Source organism: Kluyveromyces lactis (genome assembly GCF_000002515.2).
Source record: "Kluyveromyces lactis strain NRRL Y-1140 chromosome E complete sequence".
NCBI classification, from domain to species: Eukaryota; Fungi; Ascomycota; class Saccharomycetes; order Saccharomycetales; family Saccharomycetaceae; genus Kluyveromyces; species Kluyveromyces lactis.
In genome coordinates this window covers 1830619-1848694 of record NC_006041.1, presented here as the reverse complement: position 1 = coordinate 1848694, position 18076 = coordinate 1830619, and the positions used below count along the sequence as shown (strand labels likewise).

General features: G+C 38.1%; 7 protein-coding genes across 7 annotated transcripts; 5 read left to right on the top strand and 2 right to left on the bottom strand.

The window, feature by feature from the left end:
• Positions 1-358: 358 nt before the first annotated feature.
• Positions 359-1747, top strand: ALG3 (dolichyl-P-Man:Man(5)GlcNAc(2)-PP-dolichol alpha-1,3-mannosyltransferase; the record flags this gene model as incomplete). Its single annotated transcript, XM_454888.1, has 1 exon — positions 359-1747. One exon carries the CDS (start codon positions 359-361, stop codon positions 1745-1747), a length of 1389 nt encoding a protein of 462 aa, XP_454888.1.
• Positions 1748-3021: 1274 nt separating this feature from the next.
• Positions 3022-5742, top strand: KLLA0_E20725g (LisH domain-containing protein; the record flags this gene model as incomplete). The annotated part of the gene is made up of 1 exon (XM_454887.1): positions 3022-5742. The coding sequence occupies one exon, from the start codon at positions 3022-3024 to the stop codon at positions 5740-5742; it is 2721 nt and encodes a 906-aa protein (XP_454887.1).
• Positions 5743-6487: 745 nt separating this feature from the next.
• Positions 6488-7603, top strand: GLE2 (RNA export factor GLE2; the record flags this gene model as incomplete). Its single annotated transcript, XM_454886.1, has 1 exon — positions 6488-7603. One exon carries the CDS (start codon positions 6488-6490, stop codon positions 7601-7603), a length of 1116 nt encoding a protein of 371 aa, XP_454886.1.
• Positions 7604-8428: 825 nt separating this feature from the next.
• Positions 8429-9553, top strand: KLLA0_E20681g (uncharacterized protein; the record flags this gene model as incomplete). Its single annotated transcript, XM_454885.1, has 1 exon — positions 8429-9553. One exon carries the CDS (start codon positions 8429-8431, stop codon positions 9551-9553), a length of 1125 nt encoding a protein of 374 aa, XP_454885.1.
• Positions 9554-10017: 464 nt separating this feature from the next.
• PET112 (glutamyl-tRNA(Gln) amidotransferase subunit PET112) lies at positions 10018-11637 on the bottom strand (the record flags this gene model as incomplete). Its single annotated transcript, XM_454884.1, has 1 exon — positions 10018-11637. One exon carries the CDS (start codon positions 11635-11637, stop codon positions 10018-10020), a length of 1620 nt encoding a protein of 539 aa, XP_454884.1.
• A 379-nt stretch (positions 11638-12016) lies between these two features.
• On the bottom strand, positions 12017-12952 carry KLLA0_E20637g (uncharacterized protein; the record flags this gene model as incomplete). Its single annotated transcript, XM_454883.1, has 1 exon — positions 12017-12952. One exon carries the CDS (start codon positions 12950-12952, stop codon positions 12017-12019), a length of 936 nt encoding a protein of 311 aa, XP_454883.1.
• A 638-nt stretch (positions 12953-13590) lies between these two features.
• Positions 13591-17949, top strand: NUP170 (Nup170p; the record flags this gene model as incomplete). Its single annotated transcript, XM_454882.1, has 1 exon — positions 13591-17949. One exon carries the CDS (start codon positions 13591-13593, stop codon positions 17947-17949), a length of 4359 nt encoding a protein of 1452 aa, XP_454882.1.
• Positions 17950-18076: the final 127 nt, after the last annotated feature.

The window sequence follows — 18076 nt, the reverse complement described above, 5'->3', positions numbered from 1 at the left end:
ATCTCTTTTTGTCTTTATTCCTTTCTTCTTATGACACATGCTGCACCAAAACAAAACGAAACACCACTCGTATTTATGTATTTTAGTATTCCATATAAATTTTGTATACTACATTGTATGGAATTTCATCCCAAGATATAACTTTTGACATGAAAGATGCTGCCCAACTGTTGCTCTCTGTATCATTATCGTTTTCTCTTCCTGACATTTAAAGAGAATGTGACAACATAGATAAAATACCATAAAAAACGAAAACTCACATTGAGACGTAAAATACATCAATAACATTGGCCTTGTTCTGATCAAACATTCATATGGAGAAAAGCCATAACGAATTGCGCTAACTACATCTAAGGAAATGGTGGAAGAAGGCGCTAATAAAACTGTAGGGGCTCCCACTGTAGGAGACGATCAACAACCGAAGGAATTTGTACGTCCGCCATTTACGCCATTTCAAGATATTTTAGATGCATTCAATTATCTTATGTGGAATCCCGAGGCCAATGCTATTGCAATGCCTGTCTTGATACTTTTAGAATCCATTGCAATGAAGTTCATTCAAAATAAAGTGTCTTATACAGAGATTGATTATACTGCATATATGGAACAAATATGGATGATTCAAAACGGAGAAAGAGATTATTCTCAAATAAAAGGCGGAACTGGACCATTGGTATATCCAGCAGGTCATGTATTCATATACAAGATATTTGAGTGGGTAAGTGATGGATTAGAGAATATAAGCGAAGCTCAAGATTTATTCAGATATCTTTATGTGATAACTTTGATGATACAATTCATGTGTTTTGGGTTGTTGAATATACCTCCTGGGTATGCGATATTTGCCATACTTTCCAAAAGATTACACTCGGTTTACGTGCTAAGACTTTTCAACGACTGTTTTACGACCTTGTTTATGTCTTTGGCTGTGTTGGTAATGATACTTTGTGCGAAGTATAAGATTAGAGGATTTCTGGTACTTATCGGCAGTAGTTTTTACTCAATGGCAGTAAGCATCAAAATGAACGCATTGCTATATCTCCCAGGTGTGTTGTTAACAATATACCTATTAGAGCGTTGTAATACTTTCAAAATCGTACTAAACTTAGCGGTGATGGTTATTTGGCAGGTAATAATAGCCATTCCATTTTGGAAAGAGTATCCTTGGGAATATTTGCAAAGCGCGTTCAATTTCAGCAGGCAATTCATGTACAAATGGTCAGTGAACTGGCAAATGGTAGACGAGGAAGTATTCTTGGACCCACTTTTCCATAGGTCTCTATTAATATCTCATGTCATTGTTTTAGTCGTGTTTTTGTTTTACAAGCTGATACCAACGAACATGAATACACCGGCAGGTTTACTGAAGATTGGCAAAGCTAACCTTTTACATCCTTTTACCGATGCTGTATTCAGTGCGATGAGAGTAAACGCAGAACAAATTGCATACATTTTACTTGTTACCAATTACATTGGAGTACTATTTGCTCGATCATTACACTACCAATTCCTATCTTGGTACCATTGGACGTTACCAGTACTATTGAATTGGGCCAATGTTCCGTATCCGCTATGTGTGCTATGGTACCTAACACATGAGTGGTGCTGGAACAGCTATCCGCCAAACGCTACTGCATCCACACTGCTACACGCGTGTAACACATCACTGTTATTGGCTGTATTCTTAAGAGGACCCGCAAACTCGAAAAGTGGTGATAACGAAACAACACACGAGAAAGCTGAGTAGCTGGGGGACATCCTGTTGCCGTACGAATAATGCTCCTTCATAGAGTGTCCAGTGTTCGTCACGTGACAGAAAAGGGTACCATCATTACCCGCCCTTTCATCGACATTTTGTTTCCCCTCATTGAACACCGCCGTTCAGCGTTCTTGCCTTTGGTACGGAGTTTTTCCTCTGTTTCAATTGCCGTTATAACTGGCGGGGCTAAAAGCAGGGAACAAAAATATCTGTCCAGAAAACACCCGTACATACCATATGAAAACAAATGCCGGCACCTTTTCTCCCTTCACACCCCACGATATTCAAGCATGTAGTTGTTCCGATTGATTGTCCGTATGCTCTTCAAAGCATGCGGCATGACAGAGTCCAAGACTAACATTATGATATCAACAGGGGTAGGGTTGATTACAGTATCCTACCCTTGGGGTGTCAAAAAATTACACAAGAGCAATTGCCTGAGGCTCCTGTGGTATTTACCTTTCATGTAATCGGATGATTATTCGAACGTTTCTTTCATGGGTAAAAATACATATATCACGTGATTTGATGATTCTTGCACACCCAGAGAATAAGTTGACGGACGATCTTCGATTGTTAGCCCCATATAATTCACCCTAGCTGGGGGTACAGCCCAAGTACCTTCCAAACTAATATTAACCAACCAGAACACCAGAAGTTTACCTACTCTAGGGTTGTCATCCGATCGTAGTAGCCTTTGTGCACAATTGGGCTAACGTCCGCAAGTCATGGGGGAGGAAAGAGGGACTTAGATAAGAGACAGAGTATATTATGTACATATTATGTAAGTTAGGTTGGGCTAGGCCAGGTAGGCCTAGGTTAGTTCAATGGATTCTTGGGTAACACTGAAATCGCTGCGGCCTGGAAGCCTGGATAAGTACTACAGACTCGGCACCAGCCAGCAAGAAACAAAACTGCGACAGTACAAAAAGACAATTAAAGTTTGAAAATTAGCTGGCAATTTGGAACTGAAATTACAATAAAGAACGGTACTGTATTTTTTTTTTTTTTTTTTCACTGAAGGAATGAGATAAAACAGAGACAGAAACAGAAACAGAAACAATAACAGAGGCGGGCTATTAGCTAGGATCCGTTAGAGAGATAGAAAGAAAGATTGTGAGTGCGTGCCAAAGTGTGTGTGACAGTATTTAGAGACCAATTATCTATTCGCTGAATCAGTACCGGTAGTGAGTGAGATTGAGAGATAGAGAGAGAGATTCCGTGTTTTTGTCTCCTGTTCTTTACACACGTATTTTCAACGCATGAAGCGAGAGATGTACTCTGGGCAGTCAGACGTTGCTGATACTGGATGGAGTGCTCCAAAGCCAGGTCATATGTCGCTAGAAAGGTCGAGGATGTTGCAGGCCGCGGCGGCCGCAGCCGCTGCTGGTGGTGGGAGTACTCCAAACCATAATCAAAATTATAACAGACCTCCGAATATCAATACAAACAATAACAGCAGCAACAGCAACTCGTATGGTACTGGCAAGCCGGGAAACGCACCTGGATTGGCAGGTACACCGGTGGGCATGGTTTCTGATCCTTCGCCTGTTCAGGACACTATGGTGTTTAATGCAAGCGAGTACGACGATTTGCGAACCAAGAAACTGCTCGATGCTTTCATCCATGACTTTCTAATAAAATCAAATTTGAACGAAACAGCACAATCATTTGAACGAGAAGCGAAGCTTCTCGATGTTGAGAAAAGGCTGGACCCCTCGCATGATGTCCCAGAGGGGTTTCTTTACGAATGGTGGCAGATTTTTTGGGACGTGTTTAACGCAAGGACTCATAGAGGCGGATCAGACGTCGCTAAGAAATATTTCGAACAGCAACTTCAACGGCAACGACAAGAACATACTTATAGAGGAGTTACCATGCATGTTGCTAGGGTTCAACAAACTGCTGAGCAGAAAGGATTTTACCAGCACGAAATGTTCGATCCAATGGAATTCGCGTCCATTGCTTCCATGGCTGCTAATAACCAATTTAATATGTCCAATTCAGTAGCTCAGACGGCTCAGCCAAGTGTGCCTTCTTCGGCTTCCTCGGCTAATTTCCCGGGGTATACACCTCAGTATAACTCCAACACTGCTCCGATGGCTACTCATTCAGCAGCGTCGTCTCAACAGCAACAACAACAACAACAACAACAACAACAACAACAACAACAACAACAACAACAACAACAACAACCGCAACAGCCTATCAAACCTCAACCTCAGCGTCAACAAAATAATACTCACCCCTCTAGTGTACAGCAACATCAACAACAACAACATCATCTTCAAATGCAACATCATCTTCAAGGCTTCTATAATGGTGTACCAGGTGTTCCAAATGGAGGTTATTATACACCTTCTATGAATCCTTATAACAATACACAGCAAGCTCAACAAGCTGCGTGTATGGGCTCTAATCCTGTTTCAAACTCTATACCGTTGGCAAGTAATAGTGGACCAGCTGGTACTGGTACTGTTCCAACCAATTCTCATAACACTGCTAATAATGTAAGCAATAGTAGTGACAATGGTAACACTAATAACGGTAGTAATATCAATGTCAATGGAAATGAAGGCATCATAAACAATGAACACATGACGCCCAATTCATCGTCATCCTATGCAATCAACATGGTAGCCCCCACTCAAATCCCAAGCTCAGGTCAGGGCCAGGCTCCTTATTCAAAACCATCTTCTTTATCCCAACAATTTGGATCCATTCCAACTTACATCAATATGAACATTCCAAACTCTGCACCGGCGATGCCAAGTCAAAGAAATTCTCAAACCCAAATTCCTCACAACCAATCGGCTGCGTTAGTCCAAGGCATGCTGTCCGCCCCTAGCTATTCTTCGCATCTGTCCAGTAACATTGGTGTTAACAACATGCCAATGAATAGTATGAATACAATCCCTGGTTCAAACGTAAATGGCATGCATCATAATACGAATCCTTCATTTGAAATGTCAAGTATGGATGGTCTATACAACTATCAGAAAGAGCTATTAATGCTAGAAAAGGAAAACAAAAAGGTTTTATCCATCGCAAAGGAAACATCCCTGTCTTCTGGATCTACGCCCCAGTTCTTGACTCTGTCTACATCTGGGAATGCTGGAAACAAAAAGGGTTCAAACCCAATGCTCCCTCCTAATTCCTCACAGATTGCTACTCCTCCTAACCAAAGTCCTTTAAATGTAGGAACTGCACCACCTGCTACCGCTGCAGCTCCAAAGAAACGGAAGTATACCAAGAGGGTTAAGGATTTCAAGAAATCTCAATCAGCACCAAACACGCCCAATACAACTGCATTGACTCCAGGATCTGGAAATAGAAATAATATCCCATCTAATTTAAACCCCGTTTACGAGCACTTATCTGCAAACAACTCGCCAAGAGATAAAACTCCGAAAGGTAACTTGGTTAATAATTCTCCGTTCACTTTGAACACAGAGGCATCCACGGAAAATGGAAAAGCCCCCGCTGGCAATAAACGAGCTCGTAAGAATAGCAGTACTAGGCAATTATCCGTTTCATCTACCACAACAACGAATAAACCAAAGAAAGTGGCTGCAAAGAAAACCCCAGTAGATATTACGACAACTCCACAGAACAACATCGAAGAAGAGGACTCCACCGGAGCTAGCAGCAAGGATCCTGGCAGTAATAATAGCCTTGGATTGTTGCCGCATAATGCTTTGACCGATCCAACCCCACATACTGACTTCGATCCTATGAGTATAGATCCTGCTCTGAACGCCTCTGCTGCATTTGATTATGCTGACAATGAGGATTCAATGTTGGGCACTTTAGAAACTGCCTCTCTCGCGAAGAAAGGCGATACACAGGGCGATTCTAACGATGAATTTGCGAAAGACGAGAAGAACAGCGAGAAAATGAAATTAGATCAAAGCGGTTTCAATTTGGATTTCTTAGATCCGAATAATAGCTATAATGATTTCAACTTCCTGAATTGGCAATGATAATACAGTGAAATGTGAATAGCTAAGCATAAAGTTAATTTAACTTCCCTGCACACCGCTTGGATTTAGATTCCCTTTACACTTGTGGTCACACTGCTAGCTGTGTAAATTCCAATCCTCCTTTACTTTTTCACTGTTTCTTTCATTTAGAATTTCAGTTTGTTCTGGAGTCAAATTATGTTTGCAGTATTAATACAATTCCGCTCATTGTACCTCAATTCCACAATACTTTTAATTTGATAAACACCAAACCTTCCCGTTGTTCTTTCCTCCCTCCTCGATTCCTGTAATTAACTGCGCGACGGAACAGTATTTTATTGTATCATTAAAATGTGAGACTCTTTTCCTTTTGGACAACGCACTTTCAGTTCTTTTATCCTACATTACAGTAGTTCACATTACAAAATAAAACTGTATGTATCATAATAACTTTTCGAATACGTTCTTGATGATATGCCAGAACCAATTTGGCTATTTAGTTTACCTTTAGATAACGATGTCATTTTAATATAGAACTATCACTAATCGTTCATAATGATACTTGGACATCTCAGCTCAAGCTTGGATGTTATGAACATAAACAATTAAAGCTCACCATACGTGAGGAAGTAAAAAGATATTAGATATCTCGATTTCGTAAGACGGTAGATGTACGATAAGATATTGGGTACTAAAATTCGCCTCTAATTGTTTCGCTTGGAAAGTTTTTACTTTATTATTGCAGGGTTAGACTACATGGCATATAATGTCCTTTTACCGTACAAGTAACTCATCGTCATCATCCACACCGTCAACAATGGCAACTGAGAAAGACTTAGCAAATGATATTGTTTTAAACAATGCAGCAGAGGATTCAATTAGTGATATTGCTTTTTCTCCACAGTCAGACTTCATGTTCAGTGTAAGTTCATGGGATAGCAAAGTTAGAATATGGGATGTCCAAAGTGGATCCCCTCAAGGAAGGGCACAGTACGATCATCAAGCTCCAGTGTTAACTACGAGATGGTCAATCGATGGAACTAAAGTTGCAAGTGGCGGCTGTGATAATGTCTTAAAAGTATTTGACGTGACTACAGGACAAGCACAGCAGATCGGACAACACAACAGTGCTGTACAATCTTTAAGATTTGTATCATGTGGACCAACCAATCAAGAGTGCATCGCTACGGGTTCTTGGGATAAGACAGTAAAGTACTGGGATCTTAGGTCTCCACAGCCGATAATGACATTACAAATGCCCGAAAGAGTGTACTGCATGGATGCTTCACAAAAACTTATGGTGGTAGGCATGGCTGAAAGACATATAGCGGTAATAGACTTGAATAATCCAGGTCAAATCTTTAAGACATCTCTATCACCTTTGAAATGGCAAACAAGGTCTATTTCGTGTTATAATGAGGGGAACGGATTTGCAATTGGTTCTATCGAGGGAAGGTGTGCCGTTCAATACATTGATGAACAAGAACAAAGGAAAGACGGTTTTTCGTTCAAATGCCATCGTCAACAAGTGCAGAATAACGGTGCTGCTGGTGGTAGAACGTCTACTGAAGTCCAAGTGTACCCTGTAAATAGCATAGTATTCCACCCTATTCATGGTACGTTTGCTACTGCTGGTGGGGACGGTTCTTTCCACTTCTGGGATAAAAACCATAGACACAGGCTAAAAGGCTTCCCGAAATTAAACTACTCCATTCCTGTTTGCCAATTCAATAGGACGGGTTCTGTTTTTGCCTATGCACTAAGTTATGACTGGCATCAAGGCCATATAGGAAACAGGCCAGACTATCCAAACGTCATTCGATTGCACGCAACTACCGACGAAGAAGTCAAGGCTAAGAAAAAGACTACTGGAACCCGATAACTAAATATAATGCTACATAAGTTCCTGTTAAAACCGCAAGGAAATTTCAAACAGAATTGACAAAGAACCAACCTTAGACAAATTATAATTAAACCGGAATGAGTACATCATGCCATATTATTTTAGTTACTAGTTATGATTATTAATGGACTGTAGTTTTGGTAGTATCTTAAATCTGTCGCTGAAGTCTCATTCATTTATTTCGTTGTTGGATAAACTTCCTCTATCTTCTTTGACATGAATTTGAACAGGAAAAATTTTAAAATGAAAAAAAGTTGAACTTTGCCAACAGGAAACTCATTTAATTTATATGCAATCACATAAAGTGACGAAGAAGCAGATCTAAATAACAAAATAGACGTCGATCCTTCTTCTTTTTACGGGCTTGGTTAACTCTGGGGTGGTAATTCATCTTTGCAAACATTATACTTTTTTTCTTTCCTTTTGCTGCCCAAATATACGGATATCAAGCACTGAAATTAGTGGTGCACACTCTGCTTTACATTTATTTCATATCATCATAATTCGGTCCCAAATTATTTATTGAGTGCCCTGCAAATTCATTTCTGTGCTGATCGGCATCAATTATTTATTTCCCATTCAACTAATCATCCAGTGAAGCTATTATTCATTGTGACTTAGCATTTTTTTTCTCTCTCATCTGGTTTTAGTATCAAATAACGATTCTTCATTTTGCATGAAAACCCTTTGTCTTCTTTTGAAAGCTTCATTTTATTTCCAAAGTTTTATGTCATTTTATTCTCGGTTTTAAGTTTTATTCGTTTGAAAAGTTCTTTGCATATACCAATCCCATCTTATATCATTATGCCTGGTCAATTGGTAAACGTCCCATTTTTTTCTCAAGTTGAGGATATGGATACCTACCTATTGAAATACCGTACTTTGAAACAGGCTTCTCAGCAGCAACAAAACCATCCATACCAAGCTGCACACAGATATAACCAACAGGTGAAATCTAATAATGGACATTACTCGAGCTACACTAATTCACAACATCAGAATCAGCACCAACAACACAATAATAATCGCAAGAAATATAATAATGGCACAACATTTACCCAGAACAATAACTACAACACAGCGTACCGTCAACAAGGTAATGCAATTAAGTACAACCAACAGTACCAACAATCAGTAACCAGCATGTACAACAAATCAGTGCATCAACAGACGTATTCTTCTGGCTATTATGCGGGTTACAATTCGACATCCAATAGCAGTTACTCTAATAGCAATATCGGCAATGCCAATTTCAATGCTCATTTGAATGATACTAATAATGGGAATGATAATGGATACAGTAATATCACTCCAACTGATGGCAACAGCGCACACAATAGCAACTTGTCTCTGAATCAACTAAATGGAAATGTTAACAATATGTCCCAGCTTCCAGCTTCTCATATACCATTCAGTCCTACTTCAAGTGTCACACCTCCTCCAATTACCCCTTCTCGCTTGTCATCTACTCTAAGTTCGGTGTCAGTTGGTTCTTCTGTAAGTAACGATATGGATCTCATGGTGCCTATGGACATGAACAATAATCGTTCCATTGGACAGCAACAAAATCGTTTCTTATCACAACAACATCAGAGTTTACAGTCTTTACCTCAACAGTATCAGCAACCACTGCATTCGCAGCCATTCCACATGCAACAGCAATCTTTTCCAACTTTTGGTAGTAATTTTATCGAACAGTCTTTCTCTCAAGGTCATGACTTTATGAACCCTTTAACACCTTCGTCATCATCAGTTACTGAAAATAATGATCCACAACTACCTTATGGAGGGGGGTTATACTCTTCAAGTTCGTTATCTTCGACTTTCATGCTCTCTGAACCAACTTCGACTTGGAATAACGACTCTTCTGCCCAACCAACTACTTCTTCTGTTTCCATCTGGAATTCTGACATGAGCGTTTGGAGTTAAAGAATTTCAACGTTTCGAAATTTATGCGATATTCCACTAATGCAACTACACAACCCATGAGTAGTTTCATCTTTCCGAAAAACTGTACATTGTAAGTTCGGTTCCCCTCTAATTATAGCCTGAAGTTTCTATTTCTTCATTTCTTCCAAACCTGGATTTTGTTTATTGTTGCAATTACCTTAAGAAGGTGACTGCCTAATTTTTCTTTTCAATGGTATGGGTACCCTAATATTTTTATTCAGTATTTGTAGAATGGTTCTACACACTTGGTATACAAGGTTTATAGTAAGGAAATTTTATAAATGGTATATACTTTCATATTAGTCAGGTAGTTAAAAGGTATTTCGGTGAATTATCCTTTGAATAATCTTAAAATAGTTTTGGATCGTAGTATGTTCATTATGAACTTATCTATTCTGTATTTACATGGATGATAGTGTGGACATGTTAGCGAAGGAATGTAATCACGGTTCAACACCAAGAAGTCTTTTGAAAGTAATTTCGAATTCTTGAGCTTGTATTCTACCTTGAGATATCCTCATGGCCTGACCGACAAGGAACTTAATAGAATTTTTCTTCTTACCAGATTTAATATCTTCAATCATTTTGTTATTGTTGAGTTCGGTAATTATACTTTCACAAATTAATTCGAGCTCTTCCGAACCAACATCTGAGACTGCATGTAGCTCAAATTCCTCAATTAGAGCATTGAAATTTATTGGCTCAGAAGCCACAAAAGAGTTCTCCTTAAAGGAATTCAAAATATGCGATAATAAAAGCTTACCACTGGCGTTGCTGATGGTTTTCTTAGAGATTAGCAAGAGTAATTCAGCAAATTTCTCCGGAGGTAGAATATGGGAAACTTTGATGAGAGGAATTTCCATCTTGTTTAGGTTTCCCAAAAGTTCATGAATTATCCAATTTGCAGGTAGTTTTCTCACGAACTCTTCGTTTTGTTTCTTGCATAATGAGTGATATGCATCAAATGTACTAAAATAGCATGCTCTTAATTCATCATGGGAATACAAATCATCATGGCCATTACTATTGATTGTGAGAATTTTTGCATCTTTTAAAGTTAGACCGTAGGGCTCTTGCATTAACATCATACAGGTATCGTCTGGTAACGTTGGAATTGTCTTTTCTACTCCTTCAACTATTTCATTGGTTAAAAGAATATTTGGTAGTTCTGGATCCGGCATATACCTGTAGTCTATGATACTTTCCTTAGTTCTGAGTTTAACAGTTTCCGAACCTGTCCATCCCCTAGTTTCTGTGTGTTTGAGTTGGTCACCTTCGCCTTTTTCTATCATGTTAACTTGTCTATTGTATTCGTATTTGATAGCATTAGTGATTGAGCTAGTATTTGGTAAATTCTTCAACTCTACTCTGGCGTAATCATTAATAGAAAGATTTACATCAACCCTCATCGCGCCCGTTTCAAGGTCACCTGTAGATATCTTCAAATGTCTGACAAGGTTTTGATATTTCTTGATGAAAGCTCTTATCTGTTTTAGGTCTGTAAAATCGGGTTCAGTCACCATTTCGATCAATGGCACATTCGAACGATTTAAGTCGATTTTTGTATTGGAGTCAGTAGAGTTATATACAGATTTACCTGTATCCTGTTCTATCTGTAACTGAATGACAGATATGTCTTTGAAAGCCTCTTCAATAGAGTCTAAATCTTTGTACAATCGTAGTTTACCTTTACTTGAGAAAGGATTGTAATGTTGTGTGATTTGATAGCCCAATGGTTGATCACCATAGAAGTAATGTTTTCTGTCAAAATGTGAGTTTAGACTGACCTTGCATCGTAATGCTAGCGATAACTTCAATGCAAATAGAACTGCCTGCAAGTTGAGTATTGGTTGTGTTCCGGGTATCGAAACATCGAAATACGATGTATGATAGTTTGGCTTATCCACATCTGCAAACGGGCTGTTAGTTGACATTGAAAAAAGCTTATTGTCTGTATTCAGTTGAGTATGGATTTCAAGTCCGCATTTTAACTTATACTCAGGAAGAATTTTGAATTTGGAACCAGTATTCCTCTTAGCATAGTTCCTTCTAAACACCAACATTTCTGGTTATTTATAGCTTATCACTCAGTAGTATAACACCCACTAGAAATTCAAAAACAGCTAATAAGCAGTTGGTAAAATCACTAACACACAGCGCCTAAAAGCCGTTCTTTTGTCAAGTATGTTTGTCTTTATATTCATGTTCATTGCTTCTGTTAATTCAAATTTCATGTTTTTTACCCGAACCTTAGAAAATGTGCCATAAGCACGATGACAGATTTATTTAACTGACGATTGAAAGTGACATAACTTGTGCACACAGTGTATTTGGATAGTTTGAGCTTTGTTTGCCTTATTCTGTTTTATACATTTTTCATAAATATTATACACCGTTTCAGAATTATCTTGGTTTTCGAACAGCCATAATTATTGTTTCTAACTAGTTCCTTTTATCGGTGTGGAATAGAATAGAGTTTCTGTTCAAAGATTTCTTTCCGTCCGTAACCTTTTTCTTAACAGATCTACAGTGATCCAAACTATCTGGTAGTGATATTTGATCAACTTCGTCTTCGTAATAGTTACAATCTGAAATTTTCTGCTTAAACAACAGTTGGCAATCAATATCTTCATCAAAAGCACACGACTTAGCACGGAATTTTAATTTGGAGCTGGGTATCATTTTAGAAAGAGGTTCGATGTTTTCAATATGCACAGTTGCCTTTTCCGGTCCAACTGGTTCAATTTGTTGGTTATTGCACTCTGGTACTTCATTCATTGGGTTTAATATATAGAATGGCTTAACTGATTCAGGCAAGTTGGTAAAATCATCAATTGAAAACGCCTGTGAAAAATACCAATTTGGGTCCAACTTTTGGTACACTGACGGAATATAGCTAGCAGTTCGAAGGTTACCTTTTTGAGACCAGCTCAAGTTTGGTAAGCATTCCAATTCAAACAAAAAATTAGTTCTACACTTCGTCAAATCTTCATCTGAATAGTGAGCGTCTTTGATGAAATAATCACGATTTTGAATGCTTAATCTTCTTTCAAGGTCCTTAAAATTATCTTGTAATTCTTCTAACTTTAAAGAAGTCAAAACTTCTTGCTTTTTCGTATCTAACACAGTGTCCGTCTCTATATTGGTGGACAGCCTTTTGCGTTGTGGAGATTGTTTTTCGAGATGTAAGTTCAAAACCCCTGTAAGGCTGCTGCTAGCTGATTGAGGGCTTTCGTTTAAGTAAGGTATTTCAATCGGAATATTCTCCTTATTCAAATCTTCCAATAGGATATTTTTTTTTAAGCACATCCTTTTCGCCGGCTGGGTATTAACATCTTGGTTATCCAATGGGATCTTTCTTCTAAGCTTTCCGACCATTTTTGCCTTCTGTTTGAGCGAACGCTTTTCTATAGGAAAATTGCCGGGTAGTACTTTTCAAAGCAGGAGATTTAATTGATAATTTACTTAATTTTGAACTTATAATCAGGACCCAAGGTTTCTGGTATCATCTTTTATATTCCATTACCTATAGTACCAATTTATTGACATTTTGTCACAAAAGTGTCAAAATAAATGAACATGATAAAGTACCCATAGTTGCTAATACTAATATATATCGTCACGTATCACATGAAAACATACACTGGATGTTTCTTATGGGTGAAATCAAGAAACTGAATGCTTTGCAACTAGAATAAAGTTGATCTGTCGAACTGTAATGGTATTGTTGGCCTTTATGAGTTCACTATCATGTTCCAGTTTAGATCACCAGTTCCGGGTAATCATTTTCAAATTTTTTTCTTTGGTTCTCTGAATAAACAAATAAAGATGATGTTCTAAATCTACCTTGCAGAACCAGGTCTAACAGTTATGTTTCTCTAAGGGCACTTTGTCCAATTGGTTAACTGATTGCTCAGCATAAAATTTTGCTTTACTGTATCTGTGTACTTGTCTTTTTTGAATTTCGGAAATAGGGTATAGACTTGAGCTAACAGTGTATCGGCAAGACAGGACAGATGTCAATATATTCTACGCCGTTGAAAAGCAATTGGAATGGCAATGCAAACTTTGCCAACCCGTCTGCCAATGTCAACGGGCTACCGATGAATGGAATTGGCAATACCTCTTTGGTGCCTCAACAACAAGGATCAGACGGTACTATAGGAACGTACGGTGCTAATATGACAAACGTAATTTCAGGTTTAAACGGCAACACAGTAAACCCACTGAACTTTAATGCTTCACATGAGCATATTAAGGTAACGGGTCTTGGTGCTGCAAATCCTCTGAATCTTGCCTCTCAATACATTGATCATTTGTTGCGTCGTGACATTAGTACCCCGGTACTGGATGAAAGATCGTACTACAATAATGGGGTTAACTACAATTTTTCCAAGGAAGTTGGTGGATTAGGCCCATTTACTCCGTTTGAAAGACTTAATGTGATTAACATACCAGATGAAATTTTGCAGCAAGTATCTACTGCTGAAATCAAAACAAATATGGGTTTATTTCCCGATATTGAACGTTGTTGGATCACTGTTGATAGCAAGTTGATCCTCTGGCATTATAATAACCCTTCAGATTTCCAATCAATAGATGACATCAAGCATACCATATTACAAGTTGCCCTAGTGAAACCGAAACCTGATACATTCGTGGAATCAATCAACCACTTGTTATTGATAACAACTCCTTTTGACATATACATACTCGCAATTTCTTATGACAGAATCAGCGGCTCGTTCAATATCTTCAACACAGGGATGAGCGTTTCTGTTCATGGATTGGATGTACATGAAATCGTTTATTATGAGAAAACAGGACAAATCTTCTTTTCTGGTAACAGCAATGGGACCAACATTTGGGAACTTCAATATTCATCTTCAGAAGATTGGTTTAACAATAAATGCAGCAAACTTTGTTTGACACAGTCTGCTCTTTTGAGTTTACTCCCCACAAATATTTTCTCCAAGATTCCAGGCTCGGCACTTGTACAATCTTTATTTGAAGAAGATTCAAAGTATGCACAAGAATACATTACACATTTGACTGTAGACCAATCGCGTGGTATTTTGTACTCATTATCATCAAAATCAGTCATCCGAGCTTATAAGATTAATGGTAAATCCTTAGATGGACCAACTACAATCGAACCCTCTTATATTAAACGTATCATGGGAACGACTCCGGCTAGAGGAGCTGCTATCTTGGGTAACAAATATTTGAAAATAGTTAAAGTAGAGGTGGTTTCGAAAGAAGAGAATAACAATTTATTTTTGGTAGCTATCACAATTGGCGGTGTTAGGTTATATTTCAATGGTTCTGTTAATTCTGGTAGCGTAGAAGCTTTAAGATTAGAATCCATCAAGTTCCCACCAAGTTCTGTCAGTCCAGAAACCATAGAAATTGAGTTACAACAGCAGCAGCAGCAACAAACTAGAAAACTTACACCCTTCTATTCTTCCCTCAACAGTATGGAATCTGTACAGTTGAAATACCAGAAAAAATCGTCAGTGTTACTTGAAAGCTCGAAAGCTTCGTCAATTATTTCACCTGGCATTTTCTTTTCTGCTGTTACAAAACATCCAGCGGAACAAACATTGGGAACTATGGGAACACCTGTAGCAACTGTTCAAAACACTCCAATACAACATAAGCTCTTTGTCAGTGTACCAGATTATGGTATTTTGAAGAATCACGGTCGCTACGTCGAAAATTCTGTATTTTTGGATACCACCGCCCCAGTAAGAGAAGTTATCCCCATATCCTCTTTGTTCAACGGTGCCAATAAGCCAGAGGGCTATGCCAATGCTTTTGCAACTCAGTACAGTGTAGAACCATTGAAGGTTGCCGTTTTAACAAATACATCTGTGGAAATCTATAAATACCGTAACCCAGACCAGATCTTGGAGTCCTTAATTAACAACCCGCTGCCCTTCATTGTAAATTATGGGTTAGTCGAAACCTGCTCATCTGCTTTATTTGTCACTTGTAAATTCAATAAGTCAGAGTCTTTGAGATCCAATGCGTTAACTCTTTTCACTGTAGGTATACCTAATGTTGTGGAAATCAAACCAACATACAACAAATACGCGAACAGTGCGGTATCAACACTACTAGGTAAACCATCACTGAATTTGATGACCCCACAAAAAAGCTCTACTGAATTAAGCAAAACTGCCAATACTCTTTCGACACCAAATGTATCTGGTGCAAATAATTTCAACCTTGATGATGTCATCTTGTCCGCTAGATTCTACGGTACCGCTCTGTTGATTGCCAGATTATTTAGAGACATATGGGATAAAGATATTTTCCAACTCGATCCCCATGTAAAAATTAATCCGGATAATTCAGTGATGAAGAGTTCAATTAAAGGTGATAATATTATTACAAAAATCGTTGTATCAAGAGGTGATATCGAATATTATCTATCCTCAGTAATGATTTTAAACGAGTTCTTCCAATCATATGGTAATTCAATTACAACAATCACTAATATTTCTCCAATTAATGGAGAAAAGGTGGTGGATAAAGGAGAAGATGTTGCGCATCAGGCAGAAAATGTTGCTATGAACGCAGTTATCAAACTCCTTCAATCCATAAAGGAGTCACTTTCATTTTTGAACGTACTATTCGAAGAGAGTGAAGTAGATGGTTACGAAGGGCAATACTTAGCATTTGTTGACATTATGAAGTACTTGAATTTCGATATTCAATACGACTTAAGCAAGTTGAAATTCAAGGATATTTTCAATCCCAATGAACAAACCAAAAATTTAATAAGAGAGATTCTCTCCTCAATCATCAACAGAAGTATTACAAAAGGTGGATCTATTGAATACATCGCTACTGCACTTCAAGAACGCTGTGGATCGTTTTGTTCCACCGGTGATGTTCTTGGCTTTAGAGCTGTCGAGCACTTGAGAAAAGCAAAAGAAATAGGACTCAGAGATCAAGAAACACTCAACTATCACCTAACCAATGCAGCAAAGTTATTTGAAAGAATAGTTGATGATGTGTCTTTAGATAAGATAAAAGAGGCTGTAGGTATCATGTTGGAACTTAATTACTACCCAAAAACCGTCGAATTTTTGTTGAATATTGCCAATGCGATGGACAAGGGTAAATTGGCACTTCAATATGTTGCAGATGGATCTTTGGAACACGATGAAAGGAAAAAATACTACAATGCTAGAGTTTCGATCTATGAAATTGTGTTCGAAACTTTAATCAAAGTTGACCAACTAGCTGCTCTGCCTGAAAATGTTAACAATCAAGATATTCAAAAAACCCGCGATGAGGTTTACAACGTTACTTTAAAATATAACGACAAATTATTCCATTATCAAATGTATGATTGGTTGGTACAGCAAAAGTCTGAAGAAAAGCTTCTTCAGCTAGACTCAGATTTTATTCTACCATACTTAGAAGAAAAAGCAGCGAAATCCCTAGAAATTTCCAATCTTCTTTGGGTTTACCAATCCAAAAGATCGCATTTCTTGGAAGCAGCTCAAATTCTGTATTCATTAGCTATTTCGGATTTCGATATTCCTCTACAAAACAGAATTGAGTACTTGTCAAGAGCTAACGTTTTCTGTAATGGAGTCTCTCCGCCAAGCCAAAGGCAAGCCATGATTCAATTATCTGGCATGATAAAAGAAGTTGTCGATGTAGCAAGCATTCAAGATGAAATTGTCCGTGCTCTCAAGGATGACCTCAGGATTGATTCGACTGTCAGAAATGAAGCCTTGCAACAACTTGAAGGCAAAATTTTGACCGTGACTGAACTTTATAATGACTTTGCCGCACCATTGAGTTATTATGAAATTTGTCTGCTCATTTTCAAAGTCAGTGACTTTAGAAATCATGAGGAAATCATATCGAAATGGGAAGAGCTTTTCAGTTCTTTCAAGGAACATTTATCAGAGAACAATGCTACGGATGAACTGGAAAAAAGCACTACTTTCATTAGTCTAGCATCATCAACAGTGATTCGTGTTGGTAAGAATGTACGTACCAGTGAATTTGTGTTCCCAGTTGTTGATTTATTCCCACACATCTGTAGCCTAATATATGAGAACCTTCCAAAAGAACACATCAAAGCAGGTTCAATTGCATCTATTTTCATCCAAGCTGGCGTCTCATACGACCGAATGTACCATGTTCTCAAAGATTTAATTGAAACAACTACCAGCTCCAACGATATTTACGAACAAGAGATGGTTTGGCTGATTAAAGAATGGTATCACTCTGACAGAAAATTGAGAGATTTGATACCACTAGAAGAAATTCGTTCCTTCGACAAGTATTCAATTGAAAATGACCCATTGGAAAATTACAAAAAGCGCACAGGTGATAGTGTGTTTTGAGTTACTCTAACCTTTCAGCGAGATGGTAAAAAAAAGAACAGCTTTAGTTTAAAACGTCTGTTGTGGTGTTTATTTCCCTTTGTATACTATATTGATAAATAACATTTTCACCCCAATCTTAATAAAC